Raw genomic sequence first — 25843 nt, 5'->3', positions numbered from 1 at the left:
GAGTCCTAAATAAGAATAAATAGCTATTTCAAATGGAGGTATACTTAAATTGCTTTAAAACTTGAATTTGTCTTTGTATTAAACATGGATCTATAGAAAGTATAAATACAAAATTTAAAATGCTGTGTACATACATCTGGAGCACATAGAAGAACTTGGCTTTCTAGATCTGTTATGGTATTACAGGATTTGTCCATGCTTTGATATAGGTCATTAATGATGAGAGAAAAATGCTGATATCAGGGGGAAATGGCAGGCTGTAAGAGTCTCAGGTTTTTAATGGATTTGGACTCCAGCTTGTCTCTAAGAGAATCAACTAGTGTCATTGGAATAATCCTGTTTTTTAAACCCTGAAGTGGATGATTGTGTTTCACTAATGCATGCAAGAAAGAAATTGGGCAATGGAACCTGAGTTTCACAAGGAGACAAAGAGTTTTCCACTTCCAAGTTGAGTCCAGAGAGCCCATTCCAATTCATTCCAACCCCACTATTGATTCAGAGTAGATAGGCAATGATATTCTGAAGAATAGATGCATATATACTGACCTAGAAAAAATAGATTTTCTTTTGTAATCAGCTCATAAACTTTAAAACTTTAAGTTGCATCTTGTCTTGATACCAAAGGCAGTTTTGCCTCCTCTGCCAAACAACCAAATTGTTCTGCATGAGGCCTTAAAAAGGATTCAAGAAAAAAAAAAAAAAGAGAGAGAGAGAGAGGTTCAAATTTTTGAGGCGAGGTGATGAGGGTTTTCTATCTCGAGTTTATGAAGGGAACTGGCCTCTGTCTGTCTTAATTTAAAATCTTATCTCCTTTTGAATCTTATCTCTTCCTGCCCTAGAAAGAAGAGCTAGAAACAAAAAATGGTGAGACAGCAGGCAGAAGGAAAAAAAAAAAAAAAAAAGAATATAAAATAAAATAAATAGGCACAACTCAAACTTGCTAAACTTAGAAGAGACCAACAGCAGATTTTTTTTTTAGCTAAACTTAGCACAAGTTCTGAATTTTAAATTTGGCATACTGAGGTGTTGGGTGTGTCAGAAATGAGAGAGGTACAAAGACCTTCCTGGAAATGATGCATGTGAGAACTCAGACTCCATCTTATGCTTGTATCCATCAGTCCCTCTTTTTACTACACTATTCATAAATGCCTTTCTAACAAAAAAACCCCAAACCAACCAAACTTAAATAAACTGCAGATTGTTTGCTTGATTTAGGTAATCTTAAGGAATATTGCCAAACTCAGTAAAAAAGCCTTCACTGAAAAAAAATGCACCATGTTATCTATTACCTGCCTTCACATGCAAGCTTCATAAGAAGACAAAACAGAAAAACATTTTGCAAGCATGTTAGCAAATACAAATCTTGCTGCTAAAGTGTGATTCCTTGCTATTCTTGTTTCACACTCACTTCATGAAAAGGTTGAAACTGCTTAAAAGCTGGAACTGATGAACCTATACATAAATGATTAGGAATGCTCTGCTAATAATTTCCAGTAAAACTCATCACTGAGTTTCCTTAGGAGCACGTCAGCCTCTGCTTTGAATGCTACTTAGACTTGTAAAACCTTTTATTGAGCAGTCCACTTATTCTCAAATAAATTGTCCAAGTCAATACTGTTAATACTGTCACAGATTAGCTTTTTCATTGTGGATTGTATCAGCCTCTGCAGTGATTGCCTGTTGTCTTGGCAGAAAGATGCATTTTGACCGTTACTGTCTGCCAGTGACAATTTTTCCCTTAATTTAGGAATTCCTACTTCTCATGAAGGCCAGCTGGAAGCAGCTAACACATTACAGCAACTTCCTCAGCTGTTGGCCTTGGGAATATGTATTCTCTCCAGAATATATATCTTTGGCAGGGAACAGAAGAAGGAATCTTGGGTAGTGGGTGTGCATGCCAAGTGTAAGGATTGTTATATTTAACGCCTAGCTTTCTGTCCTTGAAATTGTGTCTAAGAGAAGTTCAAAAGTAGGACAAAATTCAAACAGGGTGGTAAGTTGGTTTTTTTTAAGAAAAAAAGATTTTAAAAAATAGCTCTTAACTAACCTTACAGAGGATTTTTTTGTAATCTTTAACAGGAATGTTTTACATGTCTTGCTGCTTGAATGGTTTTACAGTACCTTTAGGACCGTGTCCAAGATGCACAGATTAACAGCCACATAAAAAACCCCCTCTGGCTGTGTACTAGAACATTTAGTCTAAACTTACAACTACAGTTGTCCTACAGGAATTTCTGCTAATCAGCTACATGGCCTTAAAGTATAGGTCATCTGAATAGTGAGAAGTAAAATGCAATTAACCCTCACAAATATAAAGTATTGCATAGGCAAGAATGATATGTGGGAGATAGAGTGGGTGAGAAGAAGAACTATAAAAATGTATTCTTCATTCACTAATAATAAAAGCTGTGGGTTTAACCTGAAACCTGCTGAATTAATGCAAATGCTACATTTTGGTTGAGAGTGGGCATTTTCTGTAAATCTTACATATATATAAAAAAAAAAGACAAGCAGTTTTGACAGATAAATTTATTTCTGATTAAATTCACTGATTCATGTGTAAAAGTGAGAATATTTTTTATTTCTTTGAAATTGAAAGCTTTGAAACATGCAGAACTTTTACAGCTTCTACGCCATACTGTGAACACTACCTAAAATGTGACAGCTGCACATTCAGTGGAAGTTATTTACCTCAGACTGGTAAATATTTGAATATTTGCAGTGAGAGAAATCAAAAAGTGAGGCAAATTTGGGAGGCAGTTTTGGAAGAGTCTGCTTCAGCTTGAATGTACACATGCATATACAGTAAAGTGAGGGTCAAAATGAGGGTCAGAGCTGTTCCTCTGAAGGTGCATCTCGCTGATCTGCAGAAGTTGAGGTTTTTTCTAGTGAAGTCAGAACAAGCCAGCAAAATCTTTCAGGATAAAGAAGAAAAATACAAATTACTTTTATTTGGTGTCTGCTGTCAGTTATAGCAGCATTTGGCTGATGTGTTTGCAGGACAAACTCATGTCTAAGACCACTTCATGGACACAGAAATCTCACTGTTTGTCTGTGTAGGTAGCAAGTGAACGGCTAAATGCTTGATGCTTTCCCTATTTCATACTATTTAATATTACTTTGAATATGAGCTAATACCACTAATAGCTAACATTACCTTTTTATGGTAAAAATATTTTTTTTTCTTGGTTCTATCAGTAGAATTCCTAATTTTGAAGTCAGACATCACTGCTTCTGCAATGTGAACATAGAAGAGCACAGCATGCCTATCAAATCCCTCACTGATTTTAAAACCCTAGGCATTTGGAAAAATCATGCTTTACTTGCATATTGACTAAGTTGGGTTTAAAAGTTTTGGATTACTAATCACTGAGGTAGCCCTTCTTCTTCTCAAGAGTCCCCAAACATCTTACAAGACTTAGTAAGTTCCCATTTTTAAAAAAATAGGAATAAATGCAGTTAAAATTTAGTACATTTCTGTAAAAATAAAAGAACATAGAGCACAGATTTCTTTATTTCCTGCTCTGCCACATATTTTGTATATAAACTGAGACATTTAATCACCCTTTGATGTCAGTTTCTAAAGCTGTGATATTAATAAGTAGGTCAAGCTGACTAAAATTAATTGTTTGCAAGATATCTACATCTTGGGATGAAAAACTACATTGTAATGCTTCATAACACTCTGAAATATCTCACAAAGGCCAATGGAGGCTCAGTTATTTAAAGGTTCTTAATTCACCAATTAAGATTTTAATGACAAAATCTTGCCAGATTCTACATAGAAATTCAGCACCTAAACACTGATTAGCTGAGAGATCTGTCTGTTGCCTATTGTGCCAGTTGCAGTCACAACAAACTCTCAGGCCACAGCTCATTTGATGTAGAGAAGACGTGGCTGCTGCCACAGTGCTCTCCACAAAGCACCTGCCTACATGAATGGTTTGGCATTATCAATTAGCAGATAAACCACTGGAGCCCATTTTGTTAGCAAAAAGACTAGTATTTTTCAAATCCCATTCTCCCCGGCAGTATTCCAGGTGTCTGGCTTGCACCTACTCACTCTAGGATAACCTAAGGGCAGATAAATTATTTTTGGATAAATTATGTACCAGGTCCACCTGCCCATGTCCTCCTCTGCAGCTGACAAAAGGAATACCACCCACTCACACATACTCTAACTTTGGTTGATAAACATGCAAATCTTAGACGGGAAAAAAATTTAATACTGCATGCAATATTACTCTAAATTGAGATCACCATGATAACAGTCAATTATCTTTCTTTATTTGACATCTTCAGCGTATTAGCTTCATCATATTGCCTTAATTTTCCCTTTACTTTCAAATTTGTTTTCTCTTTGTGTTGTAGTTTTATCTCTTTTTTTGCCTTTTTTGATTTGCTATTCTGTTGTCTCAATTTTAATTTCATTAAAACATTCCAAAAATAAATACCTCTGAAACTATGATGAGGGGAATTGAAGGAGTGGTCAGAATTTTGGCAAAATCAATATCTATGTTCCATCTGCCATTGGGGATAAAACTGGTGTGATTTTGCATGTTAACCAGGTGCATAATGTTGGCTGTTATAGAAACTCAGATTCTTTTTATCTGCACAGAGAAAAGGCAGAAAATTCAAGAAAAAAAGTTCTGTTGAGAGGTTTGTCTCATTCAATTTACAGCAATATACTAGATTTAAAGTTGATAGCTTACTTTCAAAATATTTCAGTACTAACTGATTTCCCTCCTGTAAATTTGTTCATGTGTTAAACTGTGGTTGATACTGAATAGACAACTATGCATTTGTAATTTAATATCTTTATTATTATGCCTTGGCTCATGGAGGCTATATCTGATTAACTCAGCAAGATACAGTTCGGTATTTGACTCACTGAGAAAAGGTGCAAATTCAAGTCCACTTCCTGCTTTTATAAAATGCCAATGTTTGATTTCATGTGGTTACAAGTTCAGTCCCTTGTGAAAATATCTAAGTGTATGCCCTAGTCTCTTGCACCTCTCTTGGATCCTTACGAGTCCAAAAGACAAGAGTCTCACTTCTCTTACTGCACATTTTGGGGCACAAGCCCTCTATTTCCCATTTAGCATGTGTAAATCTTCTTCCAAGTAAGTGTTTAAAATGTCACTCAAAAGCACATAGAAAACCAAACCAAAGGGTAAAAATTTGTTTAGTGTTTCCTATAGTCAAAGTTTATTCATCCTTTGCAGAAAACTGCACTACTCCTGTTGGAGTCTCCATCTCGAGACAGGATGGCTGGGAAACATTTTTTGTTATAGCACATTCTCCTTGTCTTTCTCATTTCATATTTTTTTAGCTGCTTCTCAAAGCCTCCCAAGGAAATATATTCAGAACATTTATGTAATTAAAATTATTTAGAAAAATATTTTCAGGATTATGTGGCAAAATTTGCAGCCTGAGCTCTTACATTATAAATTACAAGAAATTATTGAGTATTTGAAGATGTTTTCTGTAGAACATATCTGTAAAACTTGGTGAAATTTCTGGGTACTTGAGTCAAAATCATTAGAGGTTTAGAGAAAACCCCAGTATGCAGTTTTTAATAGATTTGTAGTTAAAGCAAGAGCATGTGTATCAAGTGGACAGAAAAATAATTAATGTCTTAGAAATTTTTGTTTGCAAAAAGTCAGAAAAGGCAAAAGCATGTTTTGGTTTTTTGTTTTTGTTTGGAATAGGTTTTATAAGCATCTGTACAACACTGTCCAGGTTTTCACTGTAATATATTATGTTACTGTGATAGAAGTAGAATGTTACCATTGTTACAACACTCAGTTGTTTCATTTTCTTATCTCACTCTCCGTGGCAACAGATGGAAAGCTTAGTTAAAGGCCAGGCATCATGTCTCACACTGTGTGTTTTATTTGTGAGACATACATGACGTGAACTTGTGATGCAAAGACAGGAGGCATACACTCTGCTCAGCAGAAGGAGCTGTGGTTAATTAATGGCTTTATTAAAAATTCTTCTCTCTGCTATTATCTGTTAATGTTTTTCCATCACTTTAACCTCTAATAAGAATAAATTAGTATATTGATACAAGAGAGTAACCTTTGCTTCCTTCAGTCTCTACTGGTTTGAAAACAAAACCAGTTAGACTCCAAGTCAGAAATACAATTTAACAGAGAGAGAAGAAACAAACAACAAAAAGGGTAAAAATGAAATAAAATAAGATAAATGCAATAGTACAAAGAACCACTGACAGAGTCAAAATGCAAACCTGACACCCTGTTGGTCAGGGTGTGGGCAGCAGCTCAAAATAAGTCCTCCAGGAGTGACAGATGTGGCTCCATTGAAGTAGAGATGATCCTCAGGAAAACGGTCCAGTCATCCTCTGGGCATCCAGGGGAAAACCAGCTATCTTGGTGTTTGGGATTACTGGTTTTATCCAGGTGGAAAGGCTTTGGTTCCTCCTCCCACTGGGTGGAGCATCTCACAATGGAATGAGGTGATGTTATCAGTCATGTGAGAGGCCTTAAATGGCCCATTCACAGGTGATGTCCCTTGGAGGAGGATGGGTGGAGGAAGAGATAAGGAGGCACTGCCTTATCTGGTGTTATCAGGTGTCCCATTAACAGAAGGCATCTGCCCACTTCCCCCCCCCTAGAGTTACAACAGATAAGGAACAATATCTCCCAACTGGTTTCAACAGATGAAAATAGAATACACAATTTTGGTTACATTTTCCAACCCAAGACACAGGCACGCTGCTTTATTTGAGTTTAATCACAAGCTCTACAAAATGGACTTGGACAGCAATAGGATGCTGGAGTGAGTCCTTCAATTGGTACTGCTAATTAATTTGTACTTTTTAAATTGATTTTCATTTAGCTAATGGAATAGAATTCAGAAATCTTGGAATGCTGACATCTGAAGAAGCAGCTACTGACTTCACATGGACTGGCATTTCATGTTCATAATCACTGGCAAAAATACCTTTCCAATAAATGTGTCTTCTGTGCGTTCCAGTGCTCCGTCACCTGTGGCAAAGGAATGCAGTCTCGAGTCATCCAGTGCATGCACAAGATCACGGGAAGGCATGGCAATGAATGCTTTTCTTCAGAAAAGCCGGCAGCTTACAGACCCTGTCATCTCCATCCCTGCAATGAGAAAATTAATGTTAACACGATAACATCACCCAGATTAGGTAAGCAGTCAAAAATTACAAACCTCTTTTCAGTTCTTTCTCTCCATACAGTAATGATGATCCCAGTTTAGAAAGAGAAGTCTATTCAAGAGATTTAAATTCTATGCGGAGACTGATTTTCCTGCCTCAGGTTCTGAGTATGTACATCAGGGACTGTAACTAAGAATAGTGAAGGATTTTGTTATCCAAGAAAGGACCTTGTCATGAGACTGTATTGCATGTAGGGAACAAAATACCCAATATGAAAATATATTTATATTAGATACACTATAAACATGCATGTTTTTTATATATATTCACCCAGTCAATTTTATCAAACCTTTCTAAAGTAAGAAAATATCTTCTGTTTAAAAATTCTGCAGAGTGTGTTCTCTTGATACTTTTGAGATCAAGGAGGCCCTTATTTGTTCTTTAAATACAAACAGCTCTTTTCACTAGTCTTCAGTTCAAAAATCTATGTCTATGCCTCATGTATTCAGATGTGTGAAGGAAAATTACTTTGAATGGAGATTTGCTGTACCTGGCAGAACTCAGGTCTCTTCTGTTCTTAAAAAAATTGTGTTATTGCATAACTCCAGAACTGTTAATTCTGGTAGTTCTTGTTTCCTAATGCATTGTTGTTGATGATTACCATTAGTTCTTCTAATCATTCATCTGTATCTTGAGCATGACAGGAATATTCAAAGGCTTGCTGTAATACAGCAAACCCTCTCCAGATGATTTTCCAGAGCCCTTGTTAAGATAAACTTTCCTGTCCAATAGATTGCTCCTGCATGGAAAACAAGACTGGCATTTCAGACTGTGTGCAATACTTCCTTTAAGACAGTGAAGGGTATTTCTCTTTGAGGTTTTTAGCCTTTGAGCATTTCTGTGCAGTAGTCTTTGTTTCAATATGCTGTTGCTTATGGCCCTCTCCTTGCAGTTTCACTGTTTGAAGGTTCCTCCCCTTTGTACTTTATCTTTCTTCAGCTGGTCTCTCAGAAGCAAGATGCCATCTCCCCATCATTGATGATTTTTCTCTGGGGAGGTTATATAAGCAGTTTTGTGTCACTTAGTCAAGTGAATCAAAAGGAATGACACAAAAAATACAGTGTCAATTAAAATTTGACTTAATGTGAAGTGCAAAAAAAAAAATTGGGCTATGTTGTCCTCATGACGTGGATTATGTAGCACTGATATTAGTCGGTGTCATCCAGCATGGAGTCAGAATCCAGTCCAGTAGAAACCTTAACATCTCCAAAACACATAATGCAATGCTTCTATTCAGTATATTAATAATTTTGGCCTCCGGTTGCATTCATATCATGCAGTAGAGACCTTTTGATTTGGGGTTAGTTCTAGTGAAAGCTGATGGGGATTGTGCCACCAGCTCTTTTGCAAATTTTCCTTCCTTTGTTTAGCATTGGAGGTTAACTCAAATCTGAGATGGACTTCTTTTTTCAGTGTTGTGATGGGTTTTGGACAATAGCTTGTTTTTGTGCCCTGTTTTTCACTGGGTTGCCTTTTTAATTCCATGTATGCACTACATGCAACATTTTCAGGTATTTAATTACACTTGATATGTATAACTAAATGTGAAAAGTTCCAACTCTAGTACCACAGTCCTTTTGTGATAAGCTAAGAGGTTTTCATAAGTGAAACTAGGCAGAAAGATGAGCTCCACTCACTTGTGAGAAGACGGCTGCATGACATTAAACAAATTAAGTTCAGTGCAACTTAATCCAATTTGTAAGTAAAGCTGGCCTTAAAAAATGTTGATGTTGAATATATTAACAAGAGGAGGATGAGGGGAAATCCTTCTTTTGTTAAATATCTACATTATAGCCCTTTCTCTTCCCCAGATACACTTCTTATGTCCTTGTCTCTTTTGCTACGTGATTCTTCACTAGTAAAGGCAACAGTAATGTATATTTGATTTTGCTTTTGTTGTTTCACAGCTGCTTTAACATTCAAGTGCCTAGGAGACCAGTGGCCTGTGTACTGCAGAGTGATAAGAGAGAAGAACCTCTGTCAAGACATGAGGTGGTATCAGCGATGCTGTGAGACGTGCAGGGACTTTTATGCGCAAAAAATGCAACAAAAGAGTTGACCTCTGTCAGGCTGGCTGGCTCTCAGCTCTTTGCAATCTTATTATTTATAAACACACACACTCACACAGGCTTCTTCAGACCAAATATTATCAGATGACGTATAATTTAATCAAATTAATTTATTTTTGCCTGCCAGACATCATTAATGGTTTTGGCTAGACAGCCAACATGTTTTATCTTCTGACATTTTCATAATTAATTTTTATATGAACACTTTTGGATACATTTATCAGAATTTTAAAAAAATAGTAACTAGTATTTTAAATGTTTATTTTCATTAAGGTCATCTGTTGCAAAAAAAAAAAAAGACATTATCTTGAATTTATTTTAATTTAGCTGAATAGTTTTGTTGTATATGGAAATAAAGACCTTTTTAATTTTATTATATTTTTGACATTTGGAGTCAGAATGATCTTGTGTTTTTTGCAACAGATGTCAAAGTGAACAAGCTAACATTATTAAACAGGTTATTACAGAATGTATTGTGAAATTAGTTCATTTGATTTAGAAACATACTGAAGGGGATATTCTACTGTAACTTATATTATAAACAAGAAAATTAAAATAGCTAAGTAGAGATTTTGATCATTCTCATGGACACATACTTGAACACAAGTATTAAATCAATGAAACACTGTAGAGATTTACACTGAATCACTGTTGCACTGTTTGAGGTAGTGTAGAGAAATGCAGTCCTAGAACTTGTACCATCCTATGAATCCACGTTCTGTAGTGTTTTAACGTGTCACTTAATTTTTAAAGTTTTGAAACAAAAAACCCATGCCCCTCTATACCTTTGTGTGTCCTTTTGCAGATTTACAAATGGAAGGGTCCTTTCTCCTGCCACTTGTATGAATTAATCTGTTAAACATTCTCAGTTCTCTGCTGATGATTTAGAAAATAGCTTTGTAATACTACTTTAGTTTTATCTTTGTCTAATGAGAAAGTCTTTATAAAAATTAAATGTTTTACGGTTTTGTGAAACATTATGAAACAGCTAAGATTTTCCTTATGAGAAAATATTGTACATGATTCACATGATTTTTACGTTTTCAAATAAAAAGTAAAGCTCCTTTTGTTATTTGGATTTTTCTTTTTTTGTGTGCCTGTGTCTGGTAGATTAATCCATCGAACCCTGTGTGACAGCAGGTACAGCTACAGTATGAGTGTCTTCTGCTTCTTGACTTAGGCACCACTCTGCAGCTGCAGACACACACATCATCCTGTTGCCCAGTGGCCTTGATAGATATGGAAAGTTGAGAATAACAAAGTAACATTCTGTGGAGAGGCAGGTATTTATGTCAGGTGAGTCCTATAACCACTGGGCAAGTGGACAGCCGTAGGCCTTCTGACCCCACTTTGTGATGCAAGCCTTTAAATATGTTCTGAAAATATGTAGGAGCACAAAACCTGAAGGCAAGACAGCTGGAGAAATAAACAGAAAGGCATATTTTCTGGTCAAAGCAAAAAGGGAATGCAGCTTTATTTAAGTGATTGTTGCTTTTCCTTCCCTGAGACTATAGTCTAGTGTACCTATTTGGTACAGGTATTGACACAGTTTCCACAGAGAGATAAGCACAGATATCCACAGACAATAAATTGAGGCCCCCAATCAGGACTGTGATTCTGTCCAAGAAGAATACTTAGATGCAGTCTTAACTCCCATTGAAATCAACATCTATGTTTCAAATAGCTGTACTATTGTAATCTTTGGTTTGGCATCTTACTGCTCCACATTTGAAAACTGCAACTTTAATGAGGAGCTAGTGTATGATTTTAAATAAAATACCTTCTGGTATTATTTAAAGTTAAAAAAAAAGAAAAACTGTTGACATCATGAAATGTTATATTTTGCATAATTAAAAAGTTTCAATGCACAGAAAATTTAGTTGCTCTGGGGCATAACTCCTTAATGTCACAGATGCACATGTGAAAGTCTGAGAGAATTATTGTAGTTGGCAGGCAGAAGAAGCAATTACTATTTTAAATTTTCTTCATGCCTAGCACCAGATCTTGGTAATACTCCTGCACTCACTTGAATCACAATTGAAAATCAAGCAAAAGAAAAGATGCCTCCAGATTAGGAGCCAGAGGACAATTTTTTATCAGTCAGTGATATCCTCACAGATCTAAATGTTTATGTCTGCTGATTTCGAATGTTTCATTAACAAAAATGTCATCTTAATCAAAAAATTTAAAAAATGTGTTTTAACCCTCTCAAAAACAAATCAGTGACTGCTGCTGAAATCATCCTCCCATGGCCTCTTAAAAAGATCACGAAAAGGAAGTACTTATCATTGGGAGACAGGGATGGAAAGTTGTGGTTTAAAATGACATTTTTTAAAAATGTAATAAGTGCAATTAGGATGTTATACTGCTGATAAGTCTGGTTCTGTTTCTTTTAGCATCTGTAGCACAAAGCTATTAGTTAAATGTGAGAGAATCATTTTGAAGCAGTTTTATGCCTGAATAGCAAATATACCTCTGATTTTGAAAGCAAGTTCATTTTACTGCTTCAATATATTTTATCATCATTCAGAGGATCAGTACAGACTGAAATACCCCTTTGGTCAGAAAATTATAAGGACGTTCTGAAAATGTGCTCAGGCTATGGCTTGAGCCACTGTGGGGAGGGCAGGCATGTGCCAGCCCTGCAGAGTTTTCCATAGACCTGGGTGGCAGCAGGCAGCCCTTTCCTGCTGTGTTCAGGCAAGCCATAGCCTTATGCGGGCATAGACAGTCCAGAGTTAACTCTTTTTTTTATTATTATTTGTTCTTTCTTCTCCAAGAGCAATCCCTCTGCATTAATATGTTTTCCTTCCAGCCTGATGAGTATGTAACATTTCAACAGATGAGTGTCAAATCAGTCAATTTCAGCTGGCATGTAAAGGTGAAACTCACTCTTAGCTCCTAAGGGCTATAGTAGGCCTCTCTGCTAATTAAATACCACTTAGACCGCATGTTGTTGGATTAAGTAGGATTTAAGTGGTACACAGGGATTGTGCCAGGCTGGTGCACAGCAGGTTTACTTCCTTCTCCCACATATGTGCTGGCCAGCTGGAGTAGTGACCAAAAGTCACAACAGCTACCACTTCTCATAACTCTCTTAAAGAAATGCCTGAATTTTAATTGCATTGTCATTTATTATGAAAGGGAAATTGCTGCTTTGTTTGGGAGGAAGTGGGTTTCATTTTGGGTTGTTTAAGGTTTTTTCCGTTCAGTTTTCATTATCTTCTTCAGGGACAGGAAAGCAGCCATTTGCGTATTCAAAAAATACACTTAAAACAGAAAGTTTGCCTGCATCATGAGACCAATGAAGACCCTAAAACCTAGCCATAATCAATTATAAAATTAGAAGCACTAAGAAAGAATTTAAAGAGGTCCGTAAAAAAGATGTGCAAACTAATAGAAAGGGAACCTGAAATATATCCAAACCAGGAAGTCAAATAGGGAGACAGCCAGACCATCTCATAACCCTTGTGTGAAAGGGACGCTCAGGAATGATAAAGCAATGAAAGACGTCAGTGAATTACTTGTGTTGGCTTTTCCAGATGAAATGTTGCAGGGTTCCTTATAGCAGAGATGTCACAGAAGCTGGATCAAGATGAAGGAAATATACAGGAAATAAGACAAAATGAGTATGTTAGATGCAAACAGTATCTAGGGTTCCAGTCACCTGAGAATACTGGAAGAACACAACAGGGAAATTGGCATCAGAGCCACTTGCTACGGTGCTCAGAGTGTTGTTGCAGTTGGTCTGCCAGAGGACTGGCAGACTGCAGTACAATTCCTGCCTGTGGAAAAGGCAAACCCTTGAGCTACAGGTTAGGGAGTTCTGTCACAATAGCCGATGAGGAAAAAGTAAGATCCCTGAGAATCAGGATATGCATGTGGTCTTGGGTAAGAGTCAGCATGGCTTCAGTTGTGAATGAAGCAAAGAAGATCTGCTGGACACGGAAATCTCTGATTAAGTTCAGTATTACAGGATAATCAAGAAACTGCGTTCACACTGCAGGAGAAATCTTCATGGCTTGGAAGATGATTAAAGGATTGGAAGCAAAATGGTCATCTTCCAGGACAGAGAGAAGTCAGCAGTATGGTTACCTACAAAGTTAGGTTTTTTGGCATTTTCATCCATGGCATGAGGAAGAGTAAAAACTGAGTTCTCCATCTACATGGGTGACATTAAGCTCTTCTGGTTAACTCCTCAATTAACTCCTCAATTAACTCCTCTTGCCTCAATTGGCAAGAAACACAAAACTGAGTGATTAGACAAGACATTAACTGAAAAACTTTGATGTAGGTAAATGTCAAGTATTATAGCTATGAAAATAGCCTGAACCATTCCTATGAGATACTGAATTTGCAACTGGCAGTCACAGAAATGAAGTTACTAGCCCTATAAGAGTTACTAACTGCTATGAGAATAGCAGGGACTAAAGCCCCTAAAACTGATGGATGTTGTCAGAAGACTTAATTTTTCCCATTTTTGGAACCAGTGTAACCACAACATGTGCATATGGTTGCTGCATTCTTATGAACTATTTTGTGGAATTACAGTTTAACGCATTGAAAATGGGAAATAATTAGCAAGGTGATATACTAGGTGTCTTACAAGAGGAGATTAAAAAGGTTAATAATTCAGTTTGAAAAGAAAGAGTGAGATAACGATAGTTTAAAAAATCCTGAAGGTGATGCAACATGGGGAGCTCTTCTTAAAACCCTACAATACTGCAAAGAAGGCATCTTTGATATGGCTAATATGGAAATTAACTTAAAAGATATAAAAGTAAGCAATTTAGACAAATAGTCATGAGGTTCTGAAGCTTGCTTCTGGAGGAGGTACTATCAGAAGAATTGAAAAGCAGTTAGACAACTCATTGACAATTTACAAATAGATAATAAAAGGCCTGGGAAAGAGCTACTTCAGTACAAATAAAAATTGCATGGCTTCTGAGAGAGTAAAAGTGGCCAGGTGTACACTGTCTCCCTTAACAGCATCTTGGTTTTGCCCTTTTCAAACAAAGTGATAGATGCTGGGAGAGGTCTGACTTAGTAAAGTGTCCTTTATGCTCTTGTGTCTAATGGGGTAGTGTTGGTATGTAAACTCATACAGGCACACAACATCTTATGTTACAATAGCACAGAAAAGCCCCATGTTTCAAGAGATGCTGGAAAGTCTATGTTTAAGAAGTCATGGTTGCATATTCCCATGCATTTTAGAACACAAATTATTACTCTCAGTTATTACTGCACAGTGAAAAAGTGAGAACTATGTGTCATAGTAAGTCTAAAATTGCAGGTTCATTGTAATCCCTAGGCTACACTGTAAAGATGTATTAGTATTTCAGAGCTTCATTAGGCTGGGGAGACACAGTTGTAAATTTATCACCAGGTTCCCCAAAAGCGTGCACATCCACTCAGAAACACAGTCACTACTGTCTCTTGTGGCTGCTCACAGATACTTATTTGAGCATCTTCTTGAAAGGTGCCATATTAATAATTTTAAACAGATATGCTGTAGAATAATCTCCAATAGTTACATGCAAGCAAACATCATGAGCTTTCTAAGTAAATAAAGGGTTTAACTTATATGTATATCAAACTATTCATTTTTACTTTAGGATTTAAAAATATTTTTCTATTTTTATTTAGTTTCTATGTTTCAGCTATTTTCTGTGTGGTAAATAGATTGGTTTGAGTCTGTGATCTAAGTACAGAGCTAAATTTTTTGTGATGCCCTAATTCTTAGCACAAATCTGCTTCAAAAAAGGTTTTCCTGGATTTAAAGTAATGGACTTTTAAAAGCTTATCCTCTGTGGCAGTTTCATCAAAATGAAACATCCTAGAAAAACATACATATTTTAAGAAAAGGTTAAAGTAAGAATGAGGAGGCTACTTTTGCCAGTTGTACATAGAGGCCATAATGAGAAGGGGAATTTCATCAGCTGAAAGTCAAAAGGATTTAAGACTCATAAAATGATGATGAAAATATCAAATCTCAAAGTAACAAAAGTGATGGGACTAAGACTACATCATTCAAATCAGTAACAGTGAAATTTTCCACTCATTTGAATGGGAGCAGAATCAATTCCCTGAAAACTTCTGTTATCAATTACTTGAAACAATCTAATATTTTCCAGGGTCAAGAAGAATTTACTGTGAAAGAAATCCCTGACCCTAAAAAAAGTGCATGTCATGGCTGTTGTGGTAAATGGTACCAACCCACACAGGACAATGGACCCTCTTGGTACTGCTGCAGAAAAGGAGGACTTGCTTTGACTGGAAGCTGCTTCTAATTTTCTCGGGGGAAAAAAATGTTACTTTGAAGTATTGTAGGCTTGACATTTTTGGCAGATAACTTGAGGAAGTGCTGGTATGCATTTAAGTGTCTTATACTCACTGGGACTCAGTTTTAATGAGCACACATGTATCTATCAAAACAAACCTTGAACCTGAAAACTTAAGCCAGGTACTTACAGAAACTTGTCCTGTCTGCTCTGCCACTTCTAAACAATCTTTTATCATTGGTAGATGATATAAGTGAGCCTGATACCAAACAGGGGTCAGATACAGTTTCAGGAAACTTGTATCCTTCTTCATGTCATTAATAATAGAAAGAGCATGCACAGTCAGGAAGCAGAAGCTGGGGCTGTTTTCATTATTACTCTACAGCACAGAAACATGGACCTCTCTGTTTTGCCAAACAACAACCATCCTGACAAATTCCTGCAGCTGGAGGTTAAATCTTTAGTGAAAAGCTCTGCCTTTCTACCAGCCAAATGGGCAAAATTCCCAGAAGCAGCTTTACCTGGAGTGCAGCGGTGGCACAACAGGATCTATTTACAGGTAAGGTCTAAAAGAGGCTGACATTTTCCTGATTTTTCTACCTTGTTTTAAGGATCAGGAAAAAAAATAGGTGACGGTGACACATCAGCTGTAGTTTCGGATTCCTGCATCTCTTAGTCCACATTGTTAATATTCCTGTATAGTTTCCCATTGACCTCAGTGAGGATCAGGCTCCATGGAAGAGTTACTCTCTTCAGGGGGGGTCCACTGACTTTATTTCAGTGTATTCAGGCTTTCTACTGCTCTTTGTAACATTTTCATTGCTTCTTGCAGAAAGTCTACTGAAGTCAAATACCACTTAATTGTACTAAAGGTGTGCAAGGAATGTGCTCTCTGAACGAGTAACAAAAGCCCCAGATTTAAAACTGAAAGTGAAGTCATATATATCCCTTTAAACTTGATGAAAAGGCACATTAGAGGGACATTAGAGATTTTTGCTATATTTACATAGCTCACCGTAACTTCCTTTTTATTTCCCCCTCTTTTTCTTTTTTTCTCATTCAACTTTGGCCTTCCTGTTATACTGAAAGACAACAGTTGAAAGCACGAAACATGCTGGCTGCATTAATCCAGGTTATTATACAGAGGTAGAAGCAGTTTCTTGGTAAAAATGTAAATGTGCACTGCCTAGCAGAGGCCCTGGAGCTGGCGGAGGAGAAGTTCACGTCTGGATCAGCCGCAGTACAGCTGCATCAGCTCACACCCCTCTGGGCCCCACTTGCTGCTGCACAGTGCTCCTTCCCTGCTGCTGCCCGGGGAGCTCGTCGCCTTTCCCCACCCCTAGCATGAGCAAAAGCTGCAAGGTCTGGTTCTTGTCAAGGGATGGAGACATAAATAAGTGGTTGGGGGGTGAGGGGGGGATGATGCAGAAGGGTCTACATTCTCAGGATCCTTAGGGTGGGGGTCTGATTCCCCAGAGGAATGAGGAGTAAGAACCAAAAAAGCTTGAACCTGGGGAAAGGGAGGAGAATGATGCTGCAAGTCTCCCACAGCTATTTCCTGTTGCACTTCTCCCTCTTCAGACATTTCTCCCCATCAGCTCTCTAAACCCCTTCGCTCCCTCCCAGAGTCCATTCCAGTCCTCTTCCAACTGCAGAAGTCCTCCCTCCGTGCCACCCGCTTCCATGCTCCCCCCTTACTTTCCCTAGCTTCTTCCCCACCCCAGACACCCCTCCCAGCGCCTCCAGCCACTCTGTTCGTGTTGTATAATCCTTGCTGGCGGCTCCCCGAGGAGAGCTGGGGCGGGGAACACGCGGTCGCCCGTAGTGCCCCATGCAAGCAGCCCCAACCGAGGGACGGAGCCTGAAGGAACCCAAACTACAGGGTATGGTGCAATGCTGGCCTCACCCTCTCCTCCCACCCAAGCCCCTCTCTTGTGCGGGAGGGAGGCAGCCACACACAGAGCCTCCGCAGCAGCAGGAATCCCTTTCCCCATTGTTGTCAATCAGGACGCACTGTCAACAAGCCAGGGCTGCAGAGCTGCGGGAGGATTAAAAATGTGTGGGGAGCCCCGTGCTTTTTGACTTGTGCTCTGCTTTTTTGCCACCAGCGAGAAGGTTTTCCTGGAACTCCGTGTCCCAGCCCCGGGATGGCTGTTTCAAAGGAAACGTCTGTACTTACTCACCATGCCTCCAAAAATGGAGTTTTCAAAGTGGTATATTTTATAAGTGTTAAACCTAGGACACAATCTATACTTTTAAGTGTAATCATTAGTGAATTCAAGCTGTCCAGATAAAATTCATTCTACCGTTCTCTCTCCCTTAGGAGCTCGCCTTCTTTTTCCCCTCTTGCTGACAATCAAAAAAAGGGAAAAGTACTGATGAGTTCCAGACATTAGAAGAAACACGATGGCACAGTGGAGAGCTAATGGTGCCGGAATAACATATTTCACTTTAAGATGAGAGAGATAATGGGGTTAAGGGTTAGTTAATTTAGAAATGGAAAAAGGGGGGTGGGAAGGAGAGAGAGAATTAATTTCAGAACATGTGTGCATGATCTAAAGATTCCTAAAGTCATTAAACCTTGAGAGTAGCCTAAATTCCCTCTTTAGAAGTTAATATTCTTTTAAGAAACCAATGCTACTCAGGGCTCCCTATGCAAAGTGACTGCTCAGTGGTGTATTTGTGGTCTCTTCTAAACCTTTATTATGAGATCACTTAAATTCAAATGCACAAAAGTGCTTATGTGTTTTCTCCACCTATAAATTTTAAAATTTGTTTCCATTATAAAAAGCAGCTTCATATAATGACAAAAAGCTGCTGGTCTTTCTCCGTACTTTCCTCTTTGGTATTAGGCAAACTAAACAGCTTCTCTGTCTAGCATGTACTTTCATCGTGTACTTTGACTAAAACAAACCATAAAGTAGTCCAGGAATTTTGGCCCTTCCTTGTGAAAAGCAGCCTAAAAAGCACAGACTTTCTCCTAGAAATGGATCACTGCTGACCGCATCCTGCTCAGCCTGACAATTTCCAGTCCTGCTGGACTGTTTGCCCCACAATATGTTTTAATGCCCAGCACACACCCGATGATTAATCCTCCATATCTGTTTCTCATGCATGTCTCCCCTGTAGTCAGCTTGGTAGTTTTATGCAATTCTCAAACTTCTCTTTCTTGTTTATGTTGCCCTTCCACCCCCTATTTTTGGAAGTCGGCAGAGAGCATTCAGCCTTAGCAGCATGCTGCTTCTTGGCATGGTGGTTTTTTGCCTTACATATGAGATAATGCCTGTGTCCTGCCTTTGCTTGTTTCTCAGTATACCAGGACAAGAGGGTTTTTTAAAAATCTATAAGTTAGGTGCCGGTTTAGAGTCGCTTCTTTGTTCCCTGGCTCATACGTACATTATGTATTTCCACTCTCTCCTTTATTCTTCCCCAGACATCTGCAACTGGCCACAATAAGAGCCAGCTGCAAGGTTGGCAGGAGCTTTGGTCTGAGACTGTACAAATGTTTTTATATAATGCACTCACAGCCCTGCAGAACTGCATAACCAATGACAGATAAAACATATAATTGATAGATAATTAATATAATTGACAGATAATTGTTTTTTAACTAAACAATTTATTACAAAAAATATTCTCAATGATGCGCAGCTAAAATAATCCATATGAATATTCACTTTTCTCTAAATAATCCCTGTCACTTTGGCTGAAGTTTTTATAACCATCTACTGATCTCTTTCCTGTCTATGTCAGGTGGCTTTTCAGTTTTGTGATATCTGAGGCTGCCTTAATGTCTCTGACAAGGAATCCAGATCCCCTTCATTTCCTTCCTTAAGAAAAGTTTAATTTCTAGCATCATAGAATCATAGGAAGGTTTGAGTTGGAAGGGACCTTACAGGTCATCTGGTTCCAACTCCCCTGCCATAGTCAGAGATGTCTTCCACTTCAGCAGGTGTCTTCAAAGCCCCAGTCAACCTGGCTTTGAACACCGTCAGGGATGGGGTATTCACAACTTCTCCAGGCAACCTGTAGAAATGTCTCACCATCCTCACAGGGAAGAATGTCATCCTTATAGCTAATCTAAACCTTCGCTCTTTCAGTTGAAAGCCATTTCCCTTGTCTTATTTCTGTAAGAATTCTCCAGCTTTCTTGTCTGACATCTGTATGTTCTAGAAGGCTGCTACATGGTCTCCTGGTACCCTTTTCTATCCCAGGCTGAACAACCCCAGCTCGCTCAAACTGTCTTCATAGGAGAGGTGCTCCAACCCTCTGATCATCTTTGTGGTCATGTCTGGACCTGCCCAGGCTTCTCAGGAATCCTTGATGTGAGCTGTGTGCCCAACTGTCTTTCATATTTCTTTTTGCACCTTTGGTTAATCCTTGCCTTCCTGGTTGCTTTTCCATAGCATCTCTTGTAATATGTGATTTGTTGAACGAAGCTCTTAAGTGCTGATAGTCTTCATAACAAAAAAGCTTTTTTATTTTCCAAATGTCCAGCAATACCTGTACTGTTGATACGCCTACTACAGGGATTCTTCACTACACCCTAGCAGTTTTTTGTCTGTCAGACCTTTTGTCTGCCTTCAAAATAGTTCTCAACATAAGAAAAATGTCCTTACCACTGCAGGGAGGGTCCACAATCAATTACAAGGTTTTTGCACAACAGAGGGTTATAATAGTAAACAAACGACTAACAGATACAATGACCACCATGCTAATCCCTTTCATTAGGATTGAGAAAGCTGTCATGAAACAAATCCTGTGCTATCTAGTGGCTGCATGTTCCTGTAGGACTGCCTTGGTTAAAACTTCAAGGTGTAGCTGCCCATCAATTGCATTTCTTACTTTCCCTGAACATCATTGCCAACATCAGCTGGAGAATGGGACTGGCCATGGGAGCAGAAAAACAGGTTCTGTGACAGCCCAGGCCCAGATAGGAAGGCCGGGTGTCACCATTGGATTTTGGGGGAGAAAGTCCCCTTGGCGGCAAAATAAATGAGAGATGGGCATGATCTGGTGCCCCCAAAAGAGCCAGTTTAATAAGAAGCAAAGCAACAAACAGCAAACCCAGCTCAGTATAGGCTGTGCCAAAAAAGTGAGGGTCAGGGTGAGGGTTACAATAACTTATATAGAGTATGAAAGGGTGGAGTCTAAATATGCAAATTATTGCAGCAAAAAGTAACCAATGGTAACAAGGGGAACGGAGACCTTTCTAATCTACATAGAGAGCTCCCATGACGCCTTGTGGGTGAGATTTCTCTCACCCTGACCACGGCCTAAGTTTGAGGTGCTTTTTGACCCCAACAGGTTCTATCTGGCGGGGAAAGGAAAGAAAAGCTTGAGTTCCAGGAAGTAAATTTCCTCAATTGCTTAACTGGCTCATCTGTTCTCTTCTGTCTCTTCTTTCAGGTAGATGGGCTTGAAACCAAGGTCTAGCCTTAACTGGTGATGTCCTAGGTTTGATGGGTGATCCAACCTTGTGATATGATACCTCATATCACAGGCTGAGAAAAGAATGGTTAGGCTCTTGGATTGTTTCAGTGCTACCAACAACAGTTGTAGTGAGAACAGAGGGATGAAGAGAAGATGAAAATGAGATAAAAATGTTTCATAGTAATAAAGACTAAATTATAATTTTAGCTATATGTGTTGTAAGATATGCATACTTTGCATTATAAAATAACCAGCAAGAAAAGAAATGGAGTAGGAACATGTTGACTCAGTGATGGAACTAACATTGACCCTCTGTAGATCTTTGGGCTTTTCACAGAATACTAGGACTTGCACATGACTCGTCTCTGGGTCTGTCAAAAAGGGACATACTCTTCTAGGTGAAAAATGAGGTATTAACCAGTTATAACAATGTAATTGCTCATGAAGTATTTGTAGATCAAACACAGTTATGTTTTTGCAAACTTGAGCAATCTTCATCTTGTTAAATAAGTGTTTCATAAACATATTTCAACTATAGTTTTCAGTGTTCTTCATAACTACTGCTCCTTTAATTATTTGCTGTTTTCTCCTTCTGTTCAGTGAATAATAGCATAAATTTCCTTTGATCTGTTCTGTTCCACCTTCATTCACACTGTCTTCTTATATTCAGTGTGTATTGTATGAATTCTGTAATGATACCTAAATATACAATTCTTTTCTCTTTTTTTTGAACATTTGCTGCATGAGTCAGAGTCTCTGACAAAGGTTGGGAAGTATTTTCAATTTTGAAAGAAAATGTAAAAAAAATAGCTTTTTCAGGAATTAATACTAGCAAGCATATTTTTGTTATCTAATCATGTTTCTCTGCTTCTAGAAATGCACAGGTTTAGTGCAATATTGTTCCTATTTCTTCGTATAATTTCATAGCCCTAAAACTTCAGGGTTTTGCATGTGATTCCAGCTTCTGTCCTTTCTTTTCCCTAATTCGTCTGTAGGACATATCTACTGCAGAAATTTTGCAATCAAGCATCTGCTATAGTCAAGTACATTCTCCCAATTAGTTTTCCACTTCAATGTCTGTTCTCCAAAATTTCTGCAAATTATATCCTACCCCAAATTCCAGTCCAGTTCTCATGATAAAACTCAGTTGACCCTCCCAATGTATTCACTTTCTATATCTGCTCCAAGCCACCACACTCTCCTCATGCCCATGAAAAGAAAGGTACTTCAGACAGTAGGGGAAAATAGTGTTGCCACAAAACACTGTTTTCATGAACAAATTTTGCATCATGCCATCTATTCCAAGTTTTGGAGAATTTTATCTAAAACAGCTTTAAAAATTACTGTCAAGTCACATTCTTTTTACAACATTTTAGCCTAGGGAGACCAATCATCCCCTGGTGAGACAGTTCGCATACTTCAACAAAATGTTCTCCAAATTCAACTATTTAGCTAGCCTGAGGGAAGAGTCATTAAAGTCAACGACAAAGCTTAAATAAGAAATAAGTAAATAAAATAAAATGCAGTCAGAACAAAAAGGCAGTTAAAAACACCAGCTCAGCTGAAATCTGGCCTGTACAGCCCAGAGGGCTTCAGTGCCAGCTGTAACTGCAATGCAGAGAGCAATATTATCAGGGGATACATGAAGGCTAAGGAATGACATGTGGAAATTATGAACTAACAGAAGGAAGGGAGGTCACTGAGGATCCACCCGCCTACTAATGGCAGTTATTGATGGGAAACATGCTTAGTCACTTTTGCAGGATTTAGTGATAGGAATACCAGCATGATGCTTCCTCCTAGAGCTTCTTAGACAAAGTCTGTTTTCTTCTCTTCTCCACCTTCACTTTCTGAAGGAATCAGTCTTTATGCTTCCTGCAACATGCCTGCCTCAGACTGATGTACATGAGTCTGTCTATACATGCACACAGACACTGCAGTCATGAAGTAGGTGATGGCACACAGCAGCTGACTTCCACTGGAAGTGGATTCACCAGCCACAAAGAGGGCAGAAAATTACTCAAGCAGAAGAAGCCAACAGTGTGCTATCATCTTAGCCCTTCACTGACTTGAAGAAGTGTCCAAGCAGTTCTCAAAGTCAGATGCCCTGAGCTCTCAGCAGAAAGGTAGAAGCAGAAGCAGAACATGCCCCTAGCCCTTTTGCAGCTGAAGTCCATCCATCCTGCGGTACCTTGAAATCTGGAGATCTCAGTAAAAGTGAAAAATTCAGGGAAATCTGCTGCAAGATGCACAGATGCTGCCCACACCTTTGTGATTTCTGAGAGTGGGAGAGGGATGGGGATTTCCTCCCCCCAGCATACCTGACACAGGACCACTAGGTCAGGCCAAGGCTGCCCTTGACTCAACATAAAACGCCTAAGGACAAAAGTACTTATGTAGAGGGATGAATTTGCTCCGTGTTGGTTCTAAAGTCCAGAGAGATGAGAGAGGTGTTAGTGTAAGACAAAGGCTCTGCAAAAAGCAGGTCTTTTAGGTACCTGACACACTGTGGTACCACAAATTAGTGACCCAGGTTAATTGAAAAGTCTTGGGGACAGAAGGTTGTGACAAATATTGAATAGCTTGGACTAAAGAGTCTGATTGCATTCCTCCAAGTAATTACAGATTGAAAAGTATTGTAACTACTACTTTACAGACACACTAAAGAGACCTTTAGTGATGTTTTAAGAGGCAGCTTGTGATCTCTCAAAAACTGTGATCCCACCAGGGCTGTTCTTCTTCCTCCCTTGACACCTACATGTTCTGAGTCTTATTTAACAACTTTTGTTATTGGGAGACTACTCAGATATTTAATTACCTGTGAATTCTGACAGTGCCCTCAGTTGAATGAAGAGCCTCTTTGCCATCCTGACATGAGTCTAGCATTCAAGAGTGTGAACAGAACTGTGAGTCATATCTCTGCTATCAAAGATGCATTTGCAGTTGAGATTGTCATTTACACATCATTGCCCCTGCAATCATTCTGCTTTACATCTTTGCTTCTGCATCACACATCCATGGCTTTCACCAGAAGTAATAATGTTCTACTGCAGCTCTCCATAGCACTATTTCACTAAAGCAGAGGCTTTCTTCCAGCAGGCATTATAATGTCAGTTCACATTTGCAAAAGAATCTAATGTTCATATTATGCCACTTGCTTTCCCCAGAAGAAGGAAATCTCTCCAGAGTGAGCAGTCAGTCTCCCTCACTGTAGAAGTTTGCCAGAGGGAGAAAAATTGTTGCCTGTGTAGTTTTAAAATTATTCTGTTGCATTACAAGTGATAATTCTGAAAGGGGGCCTCTATTGTAGGAAATGCAAATAAAAGCCAGGTTCTGATCTAACTTGTGTCTTGCAGAGAGAAAAGAGAACTGCCACTGAGCTGCCAGGCTTAGACTTCAACAGGGTCCGTCAAGAAATAATAGACAAGTCCCTGGGGAAACACATTACTCCCATCACCCTGAAATCCACAATCAAGAGCAACCCATTGTATAGTGATATCCATGTGGATGCTGACTGGGAGGAGAAGAAAAAGATCCCTTCCTGGACTGTGCAAGACTATGACAGGCAGTCACTGCACTCTAACTTGGCCAGCCACATAAAGGTAATTGGCTGTTGTGCTGAGTTTGAGCCAGTGGGTTGCTGTGAGCTGTTGGGTGCATGCATAAATCACTGTGCAGCCTTCTTGGATCTTTAGGTGGGATTACATAAGTAAATATAGAGGTATTTGTTGGTACAGACATGACAGTAACATGAGTCTGATCAGGAAAAAAGTCTACACATCTGAATTTATTTTTACAGTACATGACCTCTGATGAGAGAAACTCTTAAACCACAACACTTTACAACTCAGCCTCCCTGTTTATGCAGGGAGGAGCTACAAATGTGGCATATACATACTATATAGTCATTTTAATAACTGTTCATAGCAAAATCTTGTTATCAAATCACATATGTTTTCTCAGCTTCACTCACACTATACAGGATCCTATCTCCCTATGGATTGGCACAAATCACTTTTAGGACTGCTCTTTTTATTTTTTTCCTGCTGTTCCATTTTTTGGAAAAGGGAGTCAGAACTGTGTTTATACAATGACATCTCTTCTTGAGAACACAACATGGTTTGTTCTGGGTTTTTAAACACATTTCAATGGCTGGTGTCCTACTTTTGGTTCCTGGATGAAAAGTGTGGTTTTAATTTTCCCCAGTGGAACATTTGCAGCATCTGGAAAGTAGCACAACCTACATTCAAGTGAAAGTGTCTTGCATATGTATTGGGATGTCTTAAATTCATTAATCAGTATCTGACGATAGCCAAAATACTTCTGGGTATGTTCTAATTTGTGTGCAAATGAGAGAAACTGATTTCATTTTCTGATTTTTCTTCTAGGAAAATCCTAACGATCTACAGTTTTGGATGGGGGATATTTATACTCCTGGGTATGATACCTTGTTAAAGAAGAAGGAGAGAGAAAAAAAGCATTCGAAATATTGCCGAATCATTCTGCTCATAGTACTAGCCATTTGCATCCTAATTACTGTAATCACACTTAGTGTTTTACTTACTTAGTATAGCCAAATGATGATGGAAACATTTTTCAATAAATATTTATAATAAAATAGTCCCTTCTCTGGTTTTATTTGAATTCCATTTTTTTTTTTTGGTCACAAACACAATTTATTTGACATCACTTCTTCAAAACATTCCTGCACTGCACAAGGAATTGACCATGAAAAGAGACAAATATTCTGAGCACAGTTGAATATCTCCTTACAGGTTTAATTTAAAAAGAAAACTCTATCCCTTTTAGTGCCTGCTTTGGACTAGTGATTTAAGTCTGTATGTGTGGTA

General features: G+C 38.5%; 2 protein-coding genes across 4 annotated transcripts in view; both read left to right on the top strand.

Annotated features, from left to right (window-relative positions):
- The window catches only part of ADAMTS19 (ADAM metallopeptidase with thrombospondin type 1 motif 19), a 134354-nt gene extending 124003 nt beyond the window's left edge, over positions 1-10351 (top strand). For all 3 annotated transcript variants that reach the window (XM_063422822.1, XM_063422823.1, XM_063422821.1), the window contains 2 exons: positions 7003-7180; positions 9118-10351. In XM_063422822.1, coding sequence (XP_063278892.1) covers positions 7003-7180; positions 9118-9269 — 330 coding nt within the window. In that variant the 3' untranslated portion in view covers positions 9270-10351. The remainder of the gene's footprint in view (positions 1-7002; positions 7181-9117) is intronic.
- A 5603-nt stretch (positions 10352-15954) lies between these two features.
- Positions 15955-25561, top strand: MINAR2 (membrane integral NOTCH2 associated receptor 2). The gene is made up of 3 exons (XM_063423021.1): positions 15955-16119; positions 24350-24595; positions 25382-25561. The coding sequence occupies exons 1-3, from the start codon at positions 15955-15957 to the stop codon at positions 25559-25561; spliced, it is 591 nt and encodes a 196-aa protein (XP_063279091.1).
- Positions 25562-25843: the final 282 nt, after the last annotated feature.

Source organism: Prinia subflava, chromosome Z (genome assembly GCF_021018805.1).
Source record: "Prinia subflava isolate CZ2003 ecotype Zambia chromosome Z, Cam_Psub_1.2, whole genome shotgun sequence".
NCBI lineage: Eukaryota > Metazoa > Chordata > Aves > Passeriformes > Cisticolidae > Prinia > Prinia subflava.
Note: the sequence above shows the minus strand (reverse complement) of the source record. Positions and strands in the feature narration are given on the sequence as shown.